Below are 17,069 nucleotides of genomic sequence, written 5' to 3'. Positions count from 1 at the left end.
AAAGTATTCAGACCCCTTGATTTTTTTCCACATTTTGTTAAGTTACAGCCTTATCCTAAAAATGTATTATATAAATCAACAATCTACACACAATACCCCATAATGACAAATCGAAAAACAGGTTTTTAAACATTTCTGTTTTGTTTTTTAAACAAAAAACAGAAAAACCTTATTTACATAAGTATTCAGTCCTTTTACTATGAGACCTGAAATGGAGCTCAGGTGCATCCTGTTTCCATTAATCATCCTTGAGATGTTTCTACAACTTGATTGGAGCCCACCTGTGGTAAATTCAATTGATTGGACATGATTTGGAAAGGCACACACCTGTCTATATAAGGTCTCACAGTTGACAGTGCATGTCAGAGCAAAAACCAAGCCATGAGGTCAAAGGAATTGTCCGTAGAGCTCCGAGACAGGATTGTTTCGAGGCACAGATATGGGGAAGGGTACCAAAACATTTCTGTAGCATTGAAGGTCCCCAAGAACACAGTGGCCTCATAATTATTTTTTTAAATATATTTTTATTTTGTATTATTATTTTTTTTTTACCCCTTTTCTCCCCAATTTTGTAGTTACAGTCTTGTCCCATCACTGCAACTCCCTTATGGACTCGGGAGAGGCGAAGGTTGAGAGCCATGCGTCCTCCAAAAGACAACCCAGCCAAACCGCCCTGCTTCTTGACACAACGCCGCTTAAACCAGAAGCCAGCCGCACCAATGTGTCGGAGAAAACACCATACACCTGGCAACTGTGTCAGCGCTGCATTGCGCCCGGCCCGCCACAGGAATCGCTAGTGCACGATGTTACAAGAACATCCCTGCCAGCCGAACCCTCCCCTAACCTGGTCAACGCTGGGTCTTCCAGTCGCGGCCTGGACTCGAACCAGGATCTCTAGTGGCACAGTGACCACTGCGATGCAGAGCCTTAGACCACTGAGACAGAGCCTGGACTCGAACCAGGATCTCTAGTGGCACAGTGACCACTGCGATGCAGAGCCTTAGACCACTGAGACAGAGCCTGGACTCGAACCAGGATCTCTAGTGGCACAGTGACCACTGCGATGCAGAGCCTTAGACCACTGAGACAGAGCCTGGACTCGAACCAGGATCTCTAGTGGCACAGTGACCACTGCGATGCAGAGCCTTAGACCACTGAGACAGAGCCTGGACTCGAACCAGGATCTCTAGTGACACAGCTAGCACTGCGATGCAGAGCCTTAGACCACTGAGACAGAGCCTGGACTCGAACCAGGATCTCTAGTGGCACAGCTAGCACTGCGATGCAGAGCCTTAGACCACTGAGACAGAGCCTGGACTCGAACCAGGATCTCTAGTGGCACAGCTAGCACTGCGATGCAGAGCCTTAGACCACTGAGACAGAGCCTGGACTCGAACCAGGATTTCTAGTGGCACAGCTAGCACTGCGATGCAGAGCCTTAGACCACTGAGACAGAGCCTGGACTCGAACCAGGATCTCTAGTGGCACAGCTAGCACTGCGATGCAGAGCCTTAGACCACTGAGACAGAGCCTGGACTCGAACCAGGATCTCTAGTGGCACAGCTAGCACTGCGATGCAGTGCCTTAAACCACTGCACCACTCGGGTGGCCCCTCCATCATTCTTAAATGGAAGAAGTTTGGAACCACCAAGACTGGAGCTGGCGGCCCGGCCAAACTGAGCAATCGAGGGAGAAGGGCCTTGGTTAGGGAGGTGACCAAGAACCTGATGGTCACTCGACAGAGATCTAGAGTTCCTCTGTGGAGATGGGAGAACCTTCCAGAAAGACAACCATCTCTGCAGCACTACACCAATCACGCCTTTATGGTAGAATGGCCAGATGGAAACCACTCCTCAGTAAAAGGTACATGTTAGCCCACTTGGAGTTTGCCAAAAGGCACCTAAAGACTCTCAGATCATGAGAAACAAGATTATCTGGTCTGATGAAACCAAGATTGAACTTTGTGGCCTGAATGCCAAGAGTCACATCTGGAGGAAACCTGGCACCATCCCTACCATGAAGCATGGTGGTGACAGCATCAGGCTGTGGGGATGTTTTTCAGCGGCAGGGACTGGGAGACTAGTCAGGATCAAGGCAAAGATGAATAGAGCAAAGTACAGAGAGATCCTTGATGTAAACCTGCTCCAGAGCGCTCAGGACTTCAGACTGGGGGCGAAGATTCACCTTCCAACAGGACAACGACCCTAAGCACACAGCCAAGACGCAGTAGTGGCTTCGGGACAAGTCTCTGAATGTCCTTGAGTGGCCCAGCCAGAGCCCGGACTTGAACCTCAAATCAAACCTAATTTTATCTGTCACATGCGCTGAGTACAACAGGTGTAGACCTTACAGTGAAAGGCTTACTTTCAAGCCCTTAACCAACAATACTTTAAGAAGTTTTAGGAAAAGAAAAGTGTTAAGTAAAAATTAGGCAGTGATGCAACCAGTCAGGATGCTCTCGATGGTGCAGCTGTAGAACCTTTTGAGGATCTGAGGACCCATGCCAAATCTTTTCAATCTCCTGAGGGGGAATAGGTTTTGTCATGCCCTTTTCACAACTGTCTTGGTGTGTTTGGACCATGATAGTCTGTTGCTGATGTGGATACCAAGGAACTTGAAGCTCTCAACCTGCTCTACCGCTGCCCTGTCGATGAGAATGGGGGCGTGCTCGGTCCTGTAGTCCACCATCATCTCCGTAGTCTTGATCATGTTGAGGGAGAGGTTGTTGTCTTTGCACCACACGGCCAGGTCTCTGACCTCCTCCCTATAGGCTGTCTCATCGTTGTCGGTGATCAGGCCTAACACTGTTGTGTCATCAGCAAACTTAATGATGGTGTTGGAGTCATGCCTGGCCATGCAGTCATGAGTGAACAGGGAGTACAGGAGGGGACTGAGCACACACCCCTGAGGGGCACCTGTATTGAAGATCAGCGTGGCGAATGTATTGTTACCTACACTTACCACCTGGGAGTGGCCATCAGGAAGTCCAGGATTGAGTTATTTTTTTTATTGTTTTATTTGCAGAGGGAGGTGTTTAGTCCCAGGGTCCTTAGCTTATTGATGAGCTTGAACGCCGAGCTGTAGTCAATGAATAGCATCCTCACATAGATGTTCCTTGAACATCTCTGGAGACACCTAAAAATAGCTGTGCAGAGACACTCCCCATTCAACCTGACAGAGCTTGAGAATATCTGCAGAGAAGAATGGGAGAAACTCCCCAAATGCAGGTGTGCCAAGCTTGTAGCGTCATACCCAAGAAGACTGGAGGCTGTAATCGCTGCCTAAGATGCTTCAACAAAGTACAGAGTAAAAGGTCTGAATACTTATGTAAATTAGTTTTTATATTTGTAGATTTAAAAAAAAAAAATGCAAACATTTCTAATAAACTTTTTTAACTTTGTCATTATAGGGTAATGTGTGTAGATTGATGAGGCTGTAACGTAATAGAATATGAAAAAAGGGGTCTGAATACTTTCCGAATGAATCTCTTTTCACACTAGCAGTGATATAGCTGATAGCTGCTTTATTGAGGAACAGTTTTTCTATGATATGTGAAAGTAATGCAGTACTGCATCCTGGCAAAATAAATAGTGGTTGAACACTGACATTTTGACAAGGCAGAGATGAGTGCCCGGCACTAGACGCGCGGGGACAGCAGTGCACGCGTAAATTCTATCAATCTGCAAATATCATTACACTTTTTGGTGTTTTGTGTGGCAGGTGTCTTTCCGTTCGCTGTTTGAAGGCTGGAAAAATGTTGTCAGGACCCGGTTACGAACTCGGGTTTCCGGTGTGAGAAACAGTCACTTAGCAAACTGAGCCACTAATAGTCGGCAGAACACAGAAGATGAGGCAGACACAGCAGTACTTGAGACGGTGATTTAATAAAGAAAAAAGGAAAAGATCTTCAGGCAAAAATATAAATCCACAACGTCAAAAGTAAATCCAAGAGAAAAAATGTATATCCTCCAAGACAAGGAAAATCCACAAAGTGGTAAGAACAGCAGGGAAAAAACAAACCTCAAAAGAATAATCAAAAATAAACAAGAACAAAACCAGAGTACCTCAAGAAAATCCAACTAGAGAAACAAATGTTCACAGCATGGCTGGGGCTGGGTGCTAACATACAAACACAGAGCAAAGAACTGAGGAACACTAAGGGTTTAAATACATTCAAGGGAAATGAGGCACAGGTGCAAATAATAACTAGAACAAGGGAAAAAACAAAAGGGTCAAAAAAGCAAAATGGGGGCATCTAGTGACCACAACCTGAACAATCCTGTCCAAATCCTGACAGCGAGTGGATGAACGTGCGTGAACTATGATCTAGGGTAGCCTAGTAAAGGAGCCCTTTGAAGTGGTTGTTTGACATACAGCAGGAGGTCCCGTACCAGGAAGAAATTCATTTTAGTTCCGCCCCTGTTTATATGTGCTGGTTGAACCCACTGACTGAAAGTTTCTCTGAATAACTGTGTCTGCTAAATGACCAAAATAGAATACATATCTCTGCCCTTCTACCCTCTCTCTGTAGGTACAGCCTGTGAGTTCGTGGTCAACACCAGTACAGCAGGGCCCGGGGCACTGGCGGTGACCGTCAACGGCCCCTCCAAGGTGAAGATGGACTGTGTTGAGTGTCCGGAGGGTTACAAGGTGACCTACACCCCCATGGCTCCAGGAAACTACTTGATCTCCATCAGATACGGAGGACCTTACCACATCGTAGGATCCCCCTTCAAGGCCAAGATCACTGGTGAGGGACCTGGAGGGTGGACAGATGCGCACATATACCCCCCCTCTCTCTCTCTCTAACCCCTCTCTCTCTCTCTAACCCCTATCTCTCTCTCTAACCCCTCTCTCTCTTTCTCTCTCTAACCCCCCCCCCTCTCTCTCTCTCTCTCTCTCTCTCCCTCTTTCTCTCTCTCTCTAACCCCTCTCTCTCTCTAACCTCTCTCTCATTCTCTCTCTCTCTAACCCCTCTCTCTCTCTCTCTCTCTCTCTCTCTCCCTTTTTCTCTCTCTAACCTCTCTCTCCCTCTCTCTCTCTCTTTCTCTCTCTAACCCCCCCTCTCTCTCTCTCTCTCTCTCTCTCTCTCTCTCTCTCTCTCTCTCTCTCTCTCTCTCTCTCTCTCTCCCCCTCTTTCTGTCTCTCTCTAACCCCTCTCTCTCTCTAACCTCTCTCTCATTCTCTCTCTCTCTAACCTCTCTCTCTCTCTCTCTCTCCCTTTTTCTCTCTCTAACCTCTCTCTCCCTCTCTCTCTCTCTTTCTCTCTCTAACCCCCCTCTCTCTCTCTCTCTCTCTCTCTCTCTCTCCCTCTTTCTCTCTCTCTCTAACCCCTCTCTCTCTCTAACCTCTCTCTCATTCTCTCTCTCTCTAACCCCTCTCTCTCTCTCTCTCTCTCTCTCTCTCCCTTTTTCTCTCTCTAACCTCTCTCTCCCTCTCTCTCTCTCTTTCTCTCTCTAACCCCCCCTCTCTCTCTCTCCCTCTTTCTCTCTCTAACCCCCCCCCCTCTCTCTCTCCCTCTTTCTCTCTCTAACCCCCATCTCTCTCTCTCTCTCTCCCTCTTTCTCTCTCTAACCCCCCCTCTCTCTCTCTAACCCCTCTCCCTCTCTCTCTCTCCCTCTGTCTCTCTAACCCCCCTCTCTCTCTCTCTCCCACTCTCTCCCTGTTTGCCTCTCCTCCAGGCTCCAAGCTGGTCAGTAGCCATAGCAACCATGAGACGTCCAGCGTCATGGTCGATGCCGTGACTCGCCAGGTCAGCTACTCCCACCAGGGAGCTCCCAGCCAATCGGACGCCAGCTGTGTGACAGCCAAGGGGCTCGGTCTATCAAAGGGTTTCATCGACCAGAAGAACATCTTCAGCGTGGACTGCAGCAAAGCAGGTGTGTGTTTGGTCTCTGTTGTGAGTATTCTACCCTGTGTTAAAGGCAGGTTAATAAATGGAGTGTTGCCAGTTTCAATCACAGGGAAGACGAGATAAATCTGGTGGGATGTCAGCTGGCAACCGTAACGCTGCGATCATCAATATCTCAGGACGTTGTGTCCTATTAACCCTACCTACTGGCGTTGTGTCCTATTACACCTACCTACTGGCGTTGTGTCCTATTACACTTACCTACTGGCGTTGTGTCCTATTACACCTACCTACTGGCGTTGTGTCCTACTAACTCTAACCCTACCTACTGGTGTTGTGTCCTATTACACCTACCTACTGTTGTTGTGTCCTATTACACCTACCTACTGGCGTTGTGTCCTATTACACTACCTACTGGCGTTGTGTCCTATTACACCTACCCACTGGTGTTGTGTCCTATTACACCTACCTACTGGCGTTGTGTCCTATTACACCTACCTACTGGCGTTGTGTCCTATTACACCTACCTACTGGCGTTGTGTCCTACTAACTCTAACCCTACCTACTGGCGTTGTGTCCTATTACACCTACCTACTGGCGTTGTGTCCTACTAACTCTAACACTACCTACTGGCGTTGTGTCCTATTACACCTACCTACTGGCGTTGTGTCCTATTACACCTACCCACTGGCGTTGTGTCCTATTACACCTGCCTACTGGCGTTGTGTCCTATTACACCTACCTACTGGCGTTGTGTCCTATTACACCTACCTACTGGCGTTGTGTCCTACTAACTCTAACCCTACCTACTGGCGGTGTGTCCTATTACACCTACCTACTGGCGTTGTGTCCTATTACACCTACCTACTGCCGTTGTGTCCTATTACACTACCTACTCCAATTTGTAAGTCGCTCTGGATAAGAGCGTCTGCTAAATGACTTAAATGTAAATGTACTGGCGTTGTGTCCTATTACACCTACCTACTGGCGGTGTGTCCTATTACACCTACCTACTGCCGTTGTGTCCTATTACACCTACCTACTGGCGTTGTGTCCTATTACACCTACCTACTGGCGTTGTGTCCTATTACACCTACCTACTGGTGTTGTGTCCTACTAACTCTAACCCTACCTACTGGCGTTGTGTCCTACTAACTCTAACCCTACCTACTGGTGTTGTGTCCTATTACACCTACCTACTGTTGTTGTGTCCTATTACACCTACCTACTGGTGTTGTGTCCTATTACACCTGCCTACTGGCGTTGTGTCCTATTACACCTACCTACTGTTGTTGTGTCCTATTACACCTACCTACTGGCGTTGTGTCCTACTAACTCTAACCCTACCTACTGGCGTTGTGTCCTACTAACTCTAACCCTACCTACTGGCGTTGTGTCCTATTACACTTACCTACTGGCGTTGTGTCCTATTACACCTGCCTACTGGCGTTGTGTCCTATTACACCTACCCACTGGCGTTGTGTCCTATTACACCTACCTACTGTTGTTGTGTCCTATTACACCTACCTACTGGCGTTGTGTCCTATTACACCTACCTACTGGCGGTGTGTCCTATTACACCTACCTACTGGCGTTGTGTCCTATTACACCTACCTACTGCCGGTGTGTCCTATTACACCTACCTACTGGCGTTGTGTCCTATTACACCTACCTACTGGCATTGTGTCCTACTAACTCTAACCCTACCTACTGGCGTTGTGTCCTAATAACTCTAACCCTACCTACTGGCGTTGTGTCCTATTACACCTACCTACTGGCGTTGTGTCCTATTACACCTACCTACTGCTGTTGTGTCCTATTACACCTACCTACTGGCATTGTGTCCTACTAACTCTAAATCTACATACTGCCGTTTTGTCCTATTAACTCTAGCTACCATCGTTGTGTCCTATTAACTCTAACCCTACCTTCTGCAGTTGTGTCCTATTAACTCTAACCCTACCTTCTGCAGTTGTGTCCTATTAACTCTAACCCTACCTTCTGCAGTTGTGTCCTATTAACTCTAACCCTACCTTCTGCAGTTGTGTCCTATTAACTCTAGCTACCATCGTTGTGTCCTATTAACTCTAACCCTACCTTCTGCAGTTGTGTCCTATTAACTCTAACCCTACCTACTGCAGTTGTGTCCTATTAACTCTAACCCTACCTTCTGCAGTTGTGTCCTATTAACTCTAACCCTACCTTCTGCAGTTGTGTCTTATTAACTCTAACTGTACCTACTGCTGTTGTGTCCTATTAACTCTAACCCTACCTTCTGCAGTTGTGTCCTATTAACTCTAACTGTACCTACTGCTGTTGTGTCCTATTAACTCTAACCCTACCTTCTGCAGTTGTGTCCTATTAACTCTAACCCTACCTTCTGCAGTTGTGTCCTATTAACTCTAACCCTACCTTCTGCAGTTGTGTCCTATTAACTCTAACCCTACCTTCTGTAGTTGTGTCCTATTAACTCTAGCTACCATCGTTGTGTCCTATTAACTCTAACTACCATCGTTGTGTCCTATTAACTCTAGCTACCATCGTTGTGTCCTATTAACTCTAACCCTACCTTCTGCAGTTGTGTCCTATTAACTCTAACCCTACCTTCTGCAGTTGTGTCCTATTAACTCTAGCTACCATCGTTGTGTCCTATTAACTCTAACCCTACCTACTGCAGTTGTGTCCTATTAACTCTAACCCTACCTTCTGCAGTTGTGTCCTATTAACTCTAACCCTACCTTCTGCAGTTGTGTCTTATTAACTCTAACTGTACCTACTGCTGTTGTGTCCTATTAACTCTAACCCTACCTTCTGCAGTTGTGTCCTATTAACTCTAACTGTACCTACTGCTGTTGTGTCCTATTAACTCTAACCCTACCTTCTGCAGTTGTGTCCTATTAACTCTAACCCTACCTTCTGCAGTTGTGTCCTATTAACTCTAACCCTACCTTCTGCAGTTGTGTCCTATTAACTCTAACCCTACCTTCTGCAGTTGTGTCCTATTAACTCTAGCTACCATCGTTGTGTCCTATTAACTCTAACCCTATCTTCTGCAGTTGTGTCCTATTAACTCTAACCCTACCTTCTGCAGTTGTGTCCTATTAACTCTAACCCTACCTTCTGCAGTTGTGTCCTATTAACTCTAACCCTACCTACTGCTGTTGTGTCCTATTAACTCTAACCCTACCTTCTGCAGTTGTGTCCTATTAACTCTAACCCTACCTTCTGCAGTTGTGTCCTATTAACTCCAACCCTACCTACTGCTGTTGTGTCCTATTAACTCTAACCCTACCTTCTGCAGTTGTGTCCTATTAACTCTAACCCTACCTTCTGCAGTTGTGTCCTATTACACCTACCTTCTGCAGTTGTGTCCTATTAACTCTACTTACTGCCCTTGTGTCCTTCTACCTCTACCTCCTGCCATTGTATGTTACTAACTCTACCTATTGTTTTGTCCTACTAACCCTAACCCTACCTACTGTTGAAGTGTCCTACTTTCTCCTACCCTACCCACTGCCATTGTGTCTTTGAGCAATGCAAATGGAGAAATAAACATTATGTATTCTTTTCTATTCATCTCTTGGTGAGTGTTGATGGGCCCAGGGTTACGGTCAGTGTGTGTGTATTAACACTGTCCTGTCCTCCCTCCAGGTCGTAACATGCTGTTGGTGGGTGTGGACGGGCCCAGGGTTCCCTGTGAGGAGGTTCTGGTGAAGCATCTTGGGAACCGTGTCTATAACATCAGCTACCAGCTCAAGGAGAAGGGAGAGTACATCCTGGTAGTGAAGTGGGGAGAACAACACATCCCTGGGAGCCCGTACCATATCACTGTCTAGACCAATCAGATTCTACCACAACACTGTTTAGACCAATCAGATTCTACCATATCACTGTCTAGACCAATCAGATTCTACCATATCACTGTCTAGACCAATCAGATTCTACCATATCATTGTCTAGACCAATCAGATTCTACCATATCATTGTCTAGACCAATCAGATTCTACCACATCATTGTCTAGACCAATCAGATTCTACCACATCACTGTTTAGACCAGGGTTCCCCAAATGGCGGCCCGGTTATTTTATTTTAAAGTTTTCTGACAATAAATAAATAAATGTTATTTAAATGTTTTATTGTTGGACATAAAAGACTAAACCCTCACAGGCCAGTTTTGGCACGCGTTGCCGACTCCAGTCGAGACCAGTCAGATTTAACCATACCACTGTCTAACCAATCAGAGTGTCCCAAGTCACTGTCTAACCAATCAGCGATTACAACCTTCCATACACATACACCATAACCCAAACCAAACAATAATGCATAAACACGGAATATTCCTCTCTTCATCCCGCTGTCCTCCCTCCCCATCATTCCTCTATTCATCCCTCTGTCCTCCCTCCCCATCATTCCTCTCTTCATCCCTCTGTCCTCCCTCCCCATCATTCCTCTCTTCATCCCTCTGTCCTCCCTCCCCATCATTCCTCTCTTCATCCCTCTGTCCTCCCTCCCCATCATTCCTCTCTTCATCCCTCTGTCCTCCCTCCCCATCAATCCTCTATTCATCCCTCTGTCCTCCCTCCCCATCATTCCTCTCTTCATCCCGCTGTCCTCTCTCCCCATCATTCCTCTATTCATCCCTCTGTCCTCCCTCCCCATCATTCCTCTCTTCATCCCTCTGTCCTCCCTCCCCATCATTCCTCTCTTCATCCCTCTGTCCACCCTCCCCATCATTCCTCTCTTCATCCCTCTGTCCTCCCTCCCATCATTCCTCTCTTCATCCCTCTGTCCTCTCTCCCCATCATTCCTCTATTCATCCCTCTGTCCTCCCTCCCCATCATTCCTCTCTTCATCCCTCTGTCCACCCTCCCCATCATTCCTCTCTTCATCCCTCTGTCCTCCCTCCCCATCATTCCTCTATTCATCCCTCTGTCCTCCCTCCCCATCATTCCTCTATTCATCCCTCTGTCCTCCCTCCCCATCATTCCTCTCTTCATCCTTCTGTCCTCCCTCCCATCATTCCTCTCTTCATCCCTCTGTCCTCCCTCCCCATCATTCCTCTATTCATCCCTCTGTCCTCCCTCCCCATCATTCCTCTCTTCATCCCTCTGTCCTCCCTCCCCATCATTCCTCTATTCATCCCTCTGTCCTCCCTCCCCATCATTCCTCTCTTCATCCCTCTGTCCTCCCTCCCCATCATTCCTCTCTTCATCCCTCTGTCCTCCCTCCCCATCATTCCTCTCTTCATCCCTCTGTCCTCCCTCCCCATCATTCCTTTCTTCATCCCTCTGTCCTCCCTCCCCATCATTCCTCTCTTCATCCCTCTGTCCTCCCTCCCCATCATTCCTCTCTTCATCCCTCTGTCCTCCCTCCCCATCATTCCTCTCTTCATCTCTCTGTCCTCCCTCCCCATCATAATCATTAGCTGTCATAGAGGAGAAACATGCACCTATTATTACTGTAACTAGCTTAGCAACATGTAGCTTCCTTTCCCCACACAGTGATTAGCTGTGTGCAAGTGCTAGCCTAGCCTAGCATAGTGTGTTGGTATAGGGGTTTGCTTAGCGTAGCATATTATATTGGTATAGAGATTCGCCTAATGCTTGTCCAGTGTGTTCATAATGCTAATTTTAACACGTTTTTTTAGCTGCTGGTGTGGCTTGGTGTTAGCTTGTCTTAACCACTCCAATAATGAACGTGACTATAGGTTAATAACTGTTAGTATGTAATGATGTGTTAACATAGTAAAACATAGTTAAACACAGCCCCATAACATAGAACGTCACACAAACTGCTGCCACATGTCTTAAAGGTGTAACTAGCACTGCAGTGACTGACCCAGTTAGAACTGCATATTGACTAGCATCAAAGTATTAATGTCCATGTTACTATTATTATACAGTTATTTATAACTGTAGTGTGGATGTGATGTCCTGCTGTTACTAGTATTGAATTATAACTGACACAGTAGTAACTAATGTTACTAGTATTGAATAATAACTGACACAGTAATACCCCTCCTTTAGGTTTGTTAGTCAGTTTTCCAGAACAAAAAAGAACCTTGTCTGTTAAAGGGCTTTACAGTGTTTGTAAGACATACAGTATTTTAATACACAATAAAGATGTGTAAGTATTTTTCTGTCAAGGTAAATGTGGATGTCTTTATTCTCTCCAAACACACACACACACACACTAGATACATCACACACAGGATACACATCACACACACACTAGAGACATCACAGACATCACACACAGGATACACATCACACACACACACACTAGATACATCACACACAGGATACACATCACACACACACTAGAGACATCACACACAGGATACACATCACACACACACACTAGAGACATCACACACAGGATACACATCACACACACACACTAGATACATCACACACAGGATACACATCACACACACACTAGAGACATCACACACAGGATACACATCACACACACACACTAGAGACATCACACACAGGATACACATCACACACACACACTAGATACATCACACACAGGATACACATCACACACACACACACTAGATACATCACACACACACACACACTAGATACATCACACACAGGATACACATCACACACACACACTAGATACATCACACACACACTAGAGACATCACACACACACTAGAGACATCACACACATCACACACACACTAGATACATCACACACAGGATACACATCACACACACACACACTAGATACATCACACACACACACACACTAGATACATCACACACAGGATACACATCACACACACACACTAGATACATCACACACACTAGAGACATCACACACACTAGATACATCACACACAGGATACACACACACACACACACTAGATACATCACACACAGGATACACATCACACACACACACTAGATACATCACACACACTAGAGACATCACACACACACACACACACTAGAGACATCACACACACTAGAGACATCACACACATCACACACACACTAGAGACATCACACACACTAGAGACATCTCACACACTAGAGACATCACACACACTAGAGACATCACACACAGGATACACATCACACACACACTAGATACATCACACACAGGATACACATCACACACAGGATACACATCACACACACACTAGTTACATCGCACACAGGATACACATCACACACAGGATACATGTGAACACCAGATATAAATAAGGCTTCAGAAAGTAGTAACCTGTATTCATCTGTTAGAAAAATTATATTTTATATTATCACCAAAACACCACAAAAACTCATTTGATGTAACGTGTCTGTGTTGAACACAACAATTGCTAAGTCTGAGTATTAAAAGACACCTTATTTCCTCATATAGTCCACTGCTTTGACCAGGAACAGTCCTACAACAAACACACTGATGAAGTTGAGCTTTTATTCACAATTATTCACATTTACAAAAACTAAGATGGGAACATGGAAGCTAGAAATGGATATGCCTACTGCTCTAGTGACAGTTACAAAGACAGTTAGCACTTAGCGCTGATACTAGAACAACCCTAGCATTACAAAGACAGTTAGCACTTAGCGCTGATAGTAGAACAACCCTAGCATTACAAAGACAGTTAGCACTTAGCGCTGATACTAGAACAAACCTAGCATTACAAAGACAATTAGCAGTGATGACACTAGCATGTGGATGCTTGCATGTGTTTTAGCAATAGGAAAAGTGTCTGCGATGCTAGGGTACAGTTAGCGGTAGCCTGCTGGCTGCAGCCTGTGGAGTTTAGGGTAAGGTTAGCGGTAGTTAGCGGTAGCGTGTTAGTAGGTCACATGTCATTATATACACACAGCAAGTAGGTCACATGTCATTACATACACACAACAAGTAGGTCACATGTCAGTACAAACACACAACAAGTAGGTCACATGTCAGTACCTACACACAACCAGTAGGTCACATGTCAGTACACACAACCAGTAGGTCACATGGGGGAGAGGCGTTGTGAGGTGTTGCTTTATCTGTTGTTTGAAACCAGGTTTGCTGTTCACTTGCGCTAAGATGGAAAGGAGTTCTCATGCACTTATGGTTCTGTATGTTTCCTTGAATTTGTTCTGGATTTGGGGACCGTGAAAAGACCCCTGGTGGCATGTCTGATGGAGTAAGTGTGTCAGTACTGTGTGTCAGTTGACTATGCAAACAATTTGGAATTTCCAACACAATGTTTTTTTATAAAAAGAAGTAACTTCCTCTTTCCTCAACTCTCTGCCAAGAGAGACTGGCGGCATAGTATTAATATTAGACCTCTGATTACAAGAGCAAGACGTGCTGCTCTGTTCTGGGCCAACTGCAGCTTAACTTGGTTTTTCTTAGCATCCCTTGACCATATGACTGGACAATAATCAAGATAAGATAAAACTAGAGCCTGCAGGACTTGCTTTGTGGAGTGAGGTGTCAAAAAAGCAGAACATCTCTTTATTACAGCGGGCGGCAGGTGGCCTAGTGGTTAGAGCGTCGGGCCAGTATCCTCAAGCTGACATGGTAAGAATCTGTTGTTCTGCCCCTGAACACGGCAGTTAACCCATTGTTCCTAGGCCATCATTGTAAATACGTTCTCACTTACCTAGATAAATAAAGGTAAAAAAAATGACAGACAGATCTCTCACCATTTTTACAACCATTAAATCTAGATGTTTTGACCATAACAGTTTACAATCTAAGGTAACAACAAGGAATTTAGTCTCCTCAACTCTAGAGCTCAGGGAATGCTTCTTCCGCACCTCTCTGATTCAGAGGGTTAAAAACACATTTCAGTTGAATGCATTCAGTTGTACAATTGACTAAGTATCCACCTTTCCCATCATACCAAATACTGCATACCAAATGCGCTTAGATTTAGAGATGTTCAGGACCAGTTTATTACTTGCCACCCATTCCAGAACTAACTGCAACTCTTTGTTAAGGGTTTCAATGATTTCATTAGCTGTGGTTGCTGATGTATACATGATTTAATCATCAGCCTACATGGACACACATGCTTTGCTTAATGCATGGCAGGTCATTGGTAAAAATAGAAAAGAGTAGAGGGCCTAGAGAGCTGCCCTGCTGTACACCACACTTCACATATTTGATATGTGGGAAGCTTCCTTTAAAGAAAACTCTCAGTTCTATTAGATACATAGTGCTGAATCCACAAAATATGGCAGAGATTGAAAAGCCATAACACATACTTTTTCTCAACAGGTCAATAATGTCATAGGCTGCACAGAAATCTAACAATACAGCTCCCACAATCTTCTTTCAAACAGTCATCAGTCATTTGTGTCAGTGCAGTACATATTGAGTGCCCTTCTCTATAAGCATGCTGAAAGTCTGTTGTTAATTTGTTTACAGAGAAATAGCATTGTATTTGGTAAAACACCATTTTTCCAACAGTTTGCCAAGAGCTCATAGGTCTGCTGTTAGAACCAGTAAAGGCCGTTTTACTACTCAAATCCATTTTTTTTTTAAATGTATTGGTCACATACACGTGTTTAGCAGATGTTATTGCGGGTGTAGCGAAATGCTTGTAAAGAAATACAATTTCCTAAGAGCAAGACGCGAGGCAGCCCTCTCTGTCGGCGCCATCTTGAAACAAGTTTCTCTTGAGGACCAAGACTTTCTTCTCGGCTCAGATTAGATATGACAGATACGAGTGGTTATAGTCAGCTACCATCCTCAGTAGCTTTCCATCTAAGTTGTCAATGCCAGGAGCTTTGTCATTATTGATCGATAACAATAATCTTTCCACCTCTCCCACACAGACTTTACAAAATTCAGACTTGCAATGCTTTTCTTTCATTGTTTTTTTTTTTATGCATGAATGGCCCCCATGTTGATGTACTCTAACCGATTGCTGCAGCTGTACATAGTCCATCTGTAAATAGCCCACCCAATCTACCTACCTCATCCCCATATTGTTTTTATTTACTTTGCTGCTCTTTTGCACACCAGTATCCCTACTTACACACCATCATCTGCTCATCTATCACTCCAGTGTTAATCTGCTAAATTGTAATTACTTCGCTACTATGGCCTATTTATTGCCTTACCTCCTCACGCCATTTGCACACACTGTATATAGACTTTCTTTTTTTCTATTGTGTTATTGACTTTACGCTTGTTTATTCCATGTGTAACTCTGTGTTGTTGTTTTTGTTGCACTGCTTTGCATAATCTTGGCCAGGTCACAGTTGTAAATGAGAACTTGTTCTGGCCTACCTGGTTAAATAAAGGTGAAATAAATAAACTACAAAACTTATTGTATGGCCTCTTATACACTACATTAGGCCCAGCCTTGGGAACTGTGGTTTTCCTAGATGTGCTACTATAATGGGATCATCCTATGGATGTGGATATGGACCTTGTAACGGTCGTCGTAATCCTCTTCCTCGGACGAGGAGGAGAGGCGAGAAGGATCAGACCAATATGCGGAGTGGTTTGTGTCCATGATTATTTATTAACAAAATAAACGGAACACTAACGAAACAAAATGACAAAAGAGAAACTAACCGACAAACAGTCCCCGAGTGGCACGAATACAGACACGAGATACAACCACCCACAAACGTGAACCCCGGCTGCCTAAGTATGATTCTCAATCAGGGACAACGATTTACAGCTGCCTCTGATTGAGAATCATACCAGGCCGAACACAAAACCCCAACATAGAAAAATACACATAGACAGCCCACCCCAACTCACGCCCTGACTAACTAAATTAATACAAGAAAAAGGAAAAACAGGTCAGGAACGTGACAGACCTTCCATCCTCTCAGGTCAGGGGCACAATGTATGAATTAATGGTTGGATCAGAATCACTGTTATAATCATTGGTCAGTACAGAGAATTAATTAAAACCACAAGTCCAAATCCCTATCTTCATCCTAATTTAGGAAAGGAACAATTTTAGCTAGATAGTTAGCCACCGGAGGAAACAACACAACGAGATGAAAGTTGTTGCCGTATTGTTCTTGATGTGATTGGAGTGAAAACAAATCCAAACTGGCTTCTTATTGGTGCGCCAGGACCATTCACAGTTCAGCTCAACGCTGATTGGCCATTATTATATACTTTTTTAATCAAGGGAGGCAAAATGCTCGCTGGCTTCACTTGCCTTCAATGGTACAGACGGCAACAATGTCATTCTCATTTTAACCACACAGCATCAGATAG

At 44.9% G+C, this 17,069-nt stretch overlaps 1 protein-coding gene across 1 annotated transcript in view; it reads left to right on the top strand.

Annotated features, from left to right (window-relative positions):
• LOC139557925 (filamin-A-like) overlaps window positions 1-11,997 on the top strand; it is a 238,834-nt gene extending 226,837 nt beyond the window's left edge. Inside the window, exons 45-47 of the mRNA XM_071373278.1 lie at window positions 4,532-4,750; window positions 5,682-5,879; window positions 9,503-11,997. Of these exons, the coding sequence (XP_071229379.1) occupies window positions 4,532-4,750; window positions 5,682-5,879; window positions 9,503-9,687 (602 nt within the window). The 3' untranslated portion in view covers window positions 9,688-11,997. The remainder of the gene's footprint in view (window positions 1-4,531; window positions 4,751-5,681; window positions 5,880-9,502) is intronic.
• The last annotated feature ends 5,072 nt before the right edge of the window (window positions 11,998-17,069 follow it).

This window comes from Salvelinus alpinus, chromosome 28, assembly GCF_045679555.1.
Source record: "Salvelinus alpinus chromosome 28, SLU_Salpinus.1, whole genome shotgun sequence".
Lineage (NCBI taxonomy): Eukaryota > Metazoa > Chordata > Actinopteri > Salmoniformes > Salmonidae > Salvelinus > Salvelinus alpinus.
This window is presented reverse-complemented; position numbering and strand designations above follow the sequence as displayed.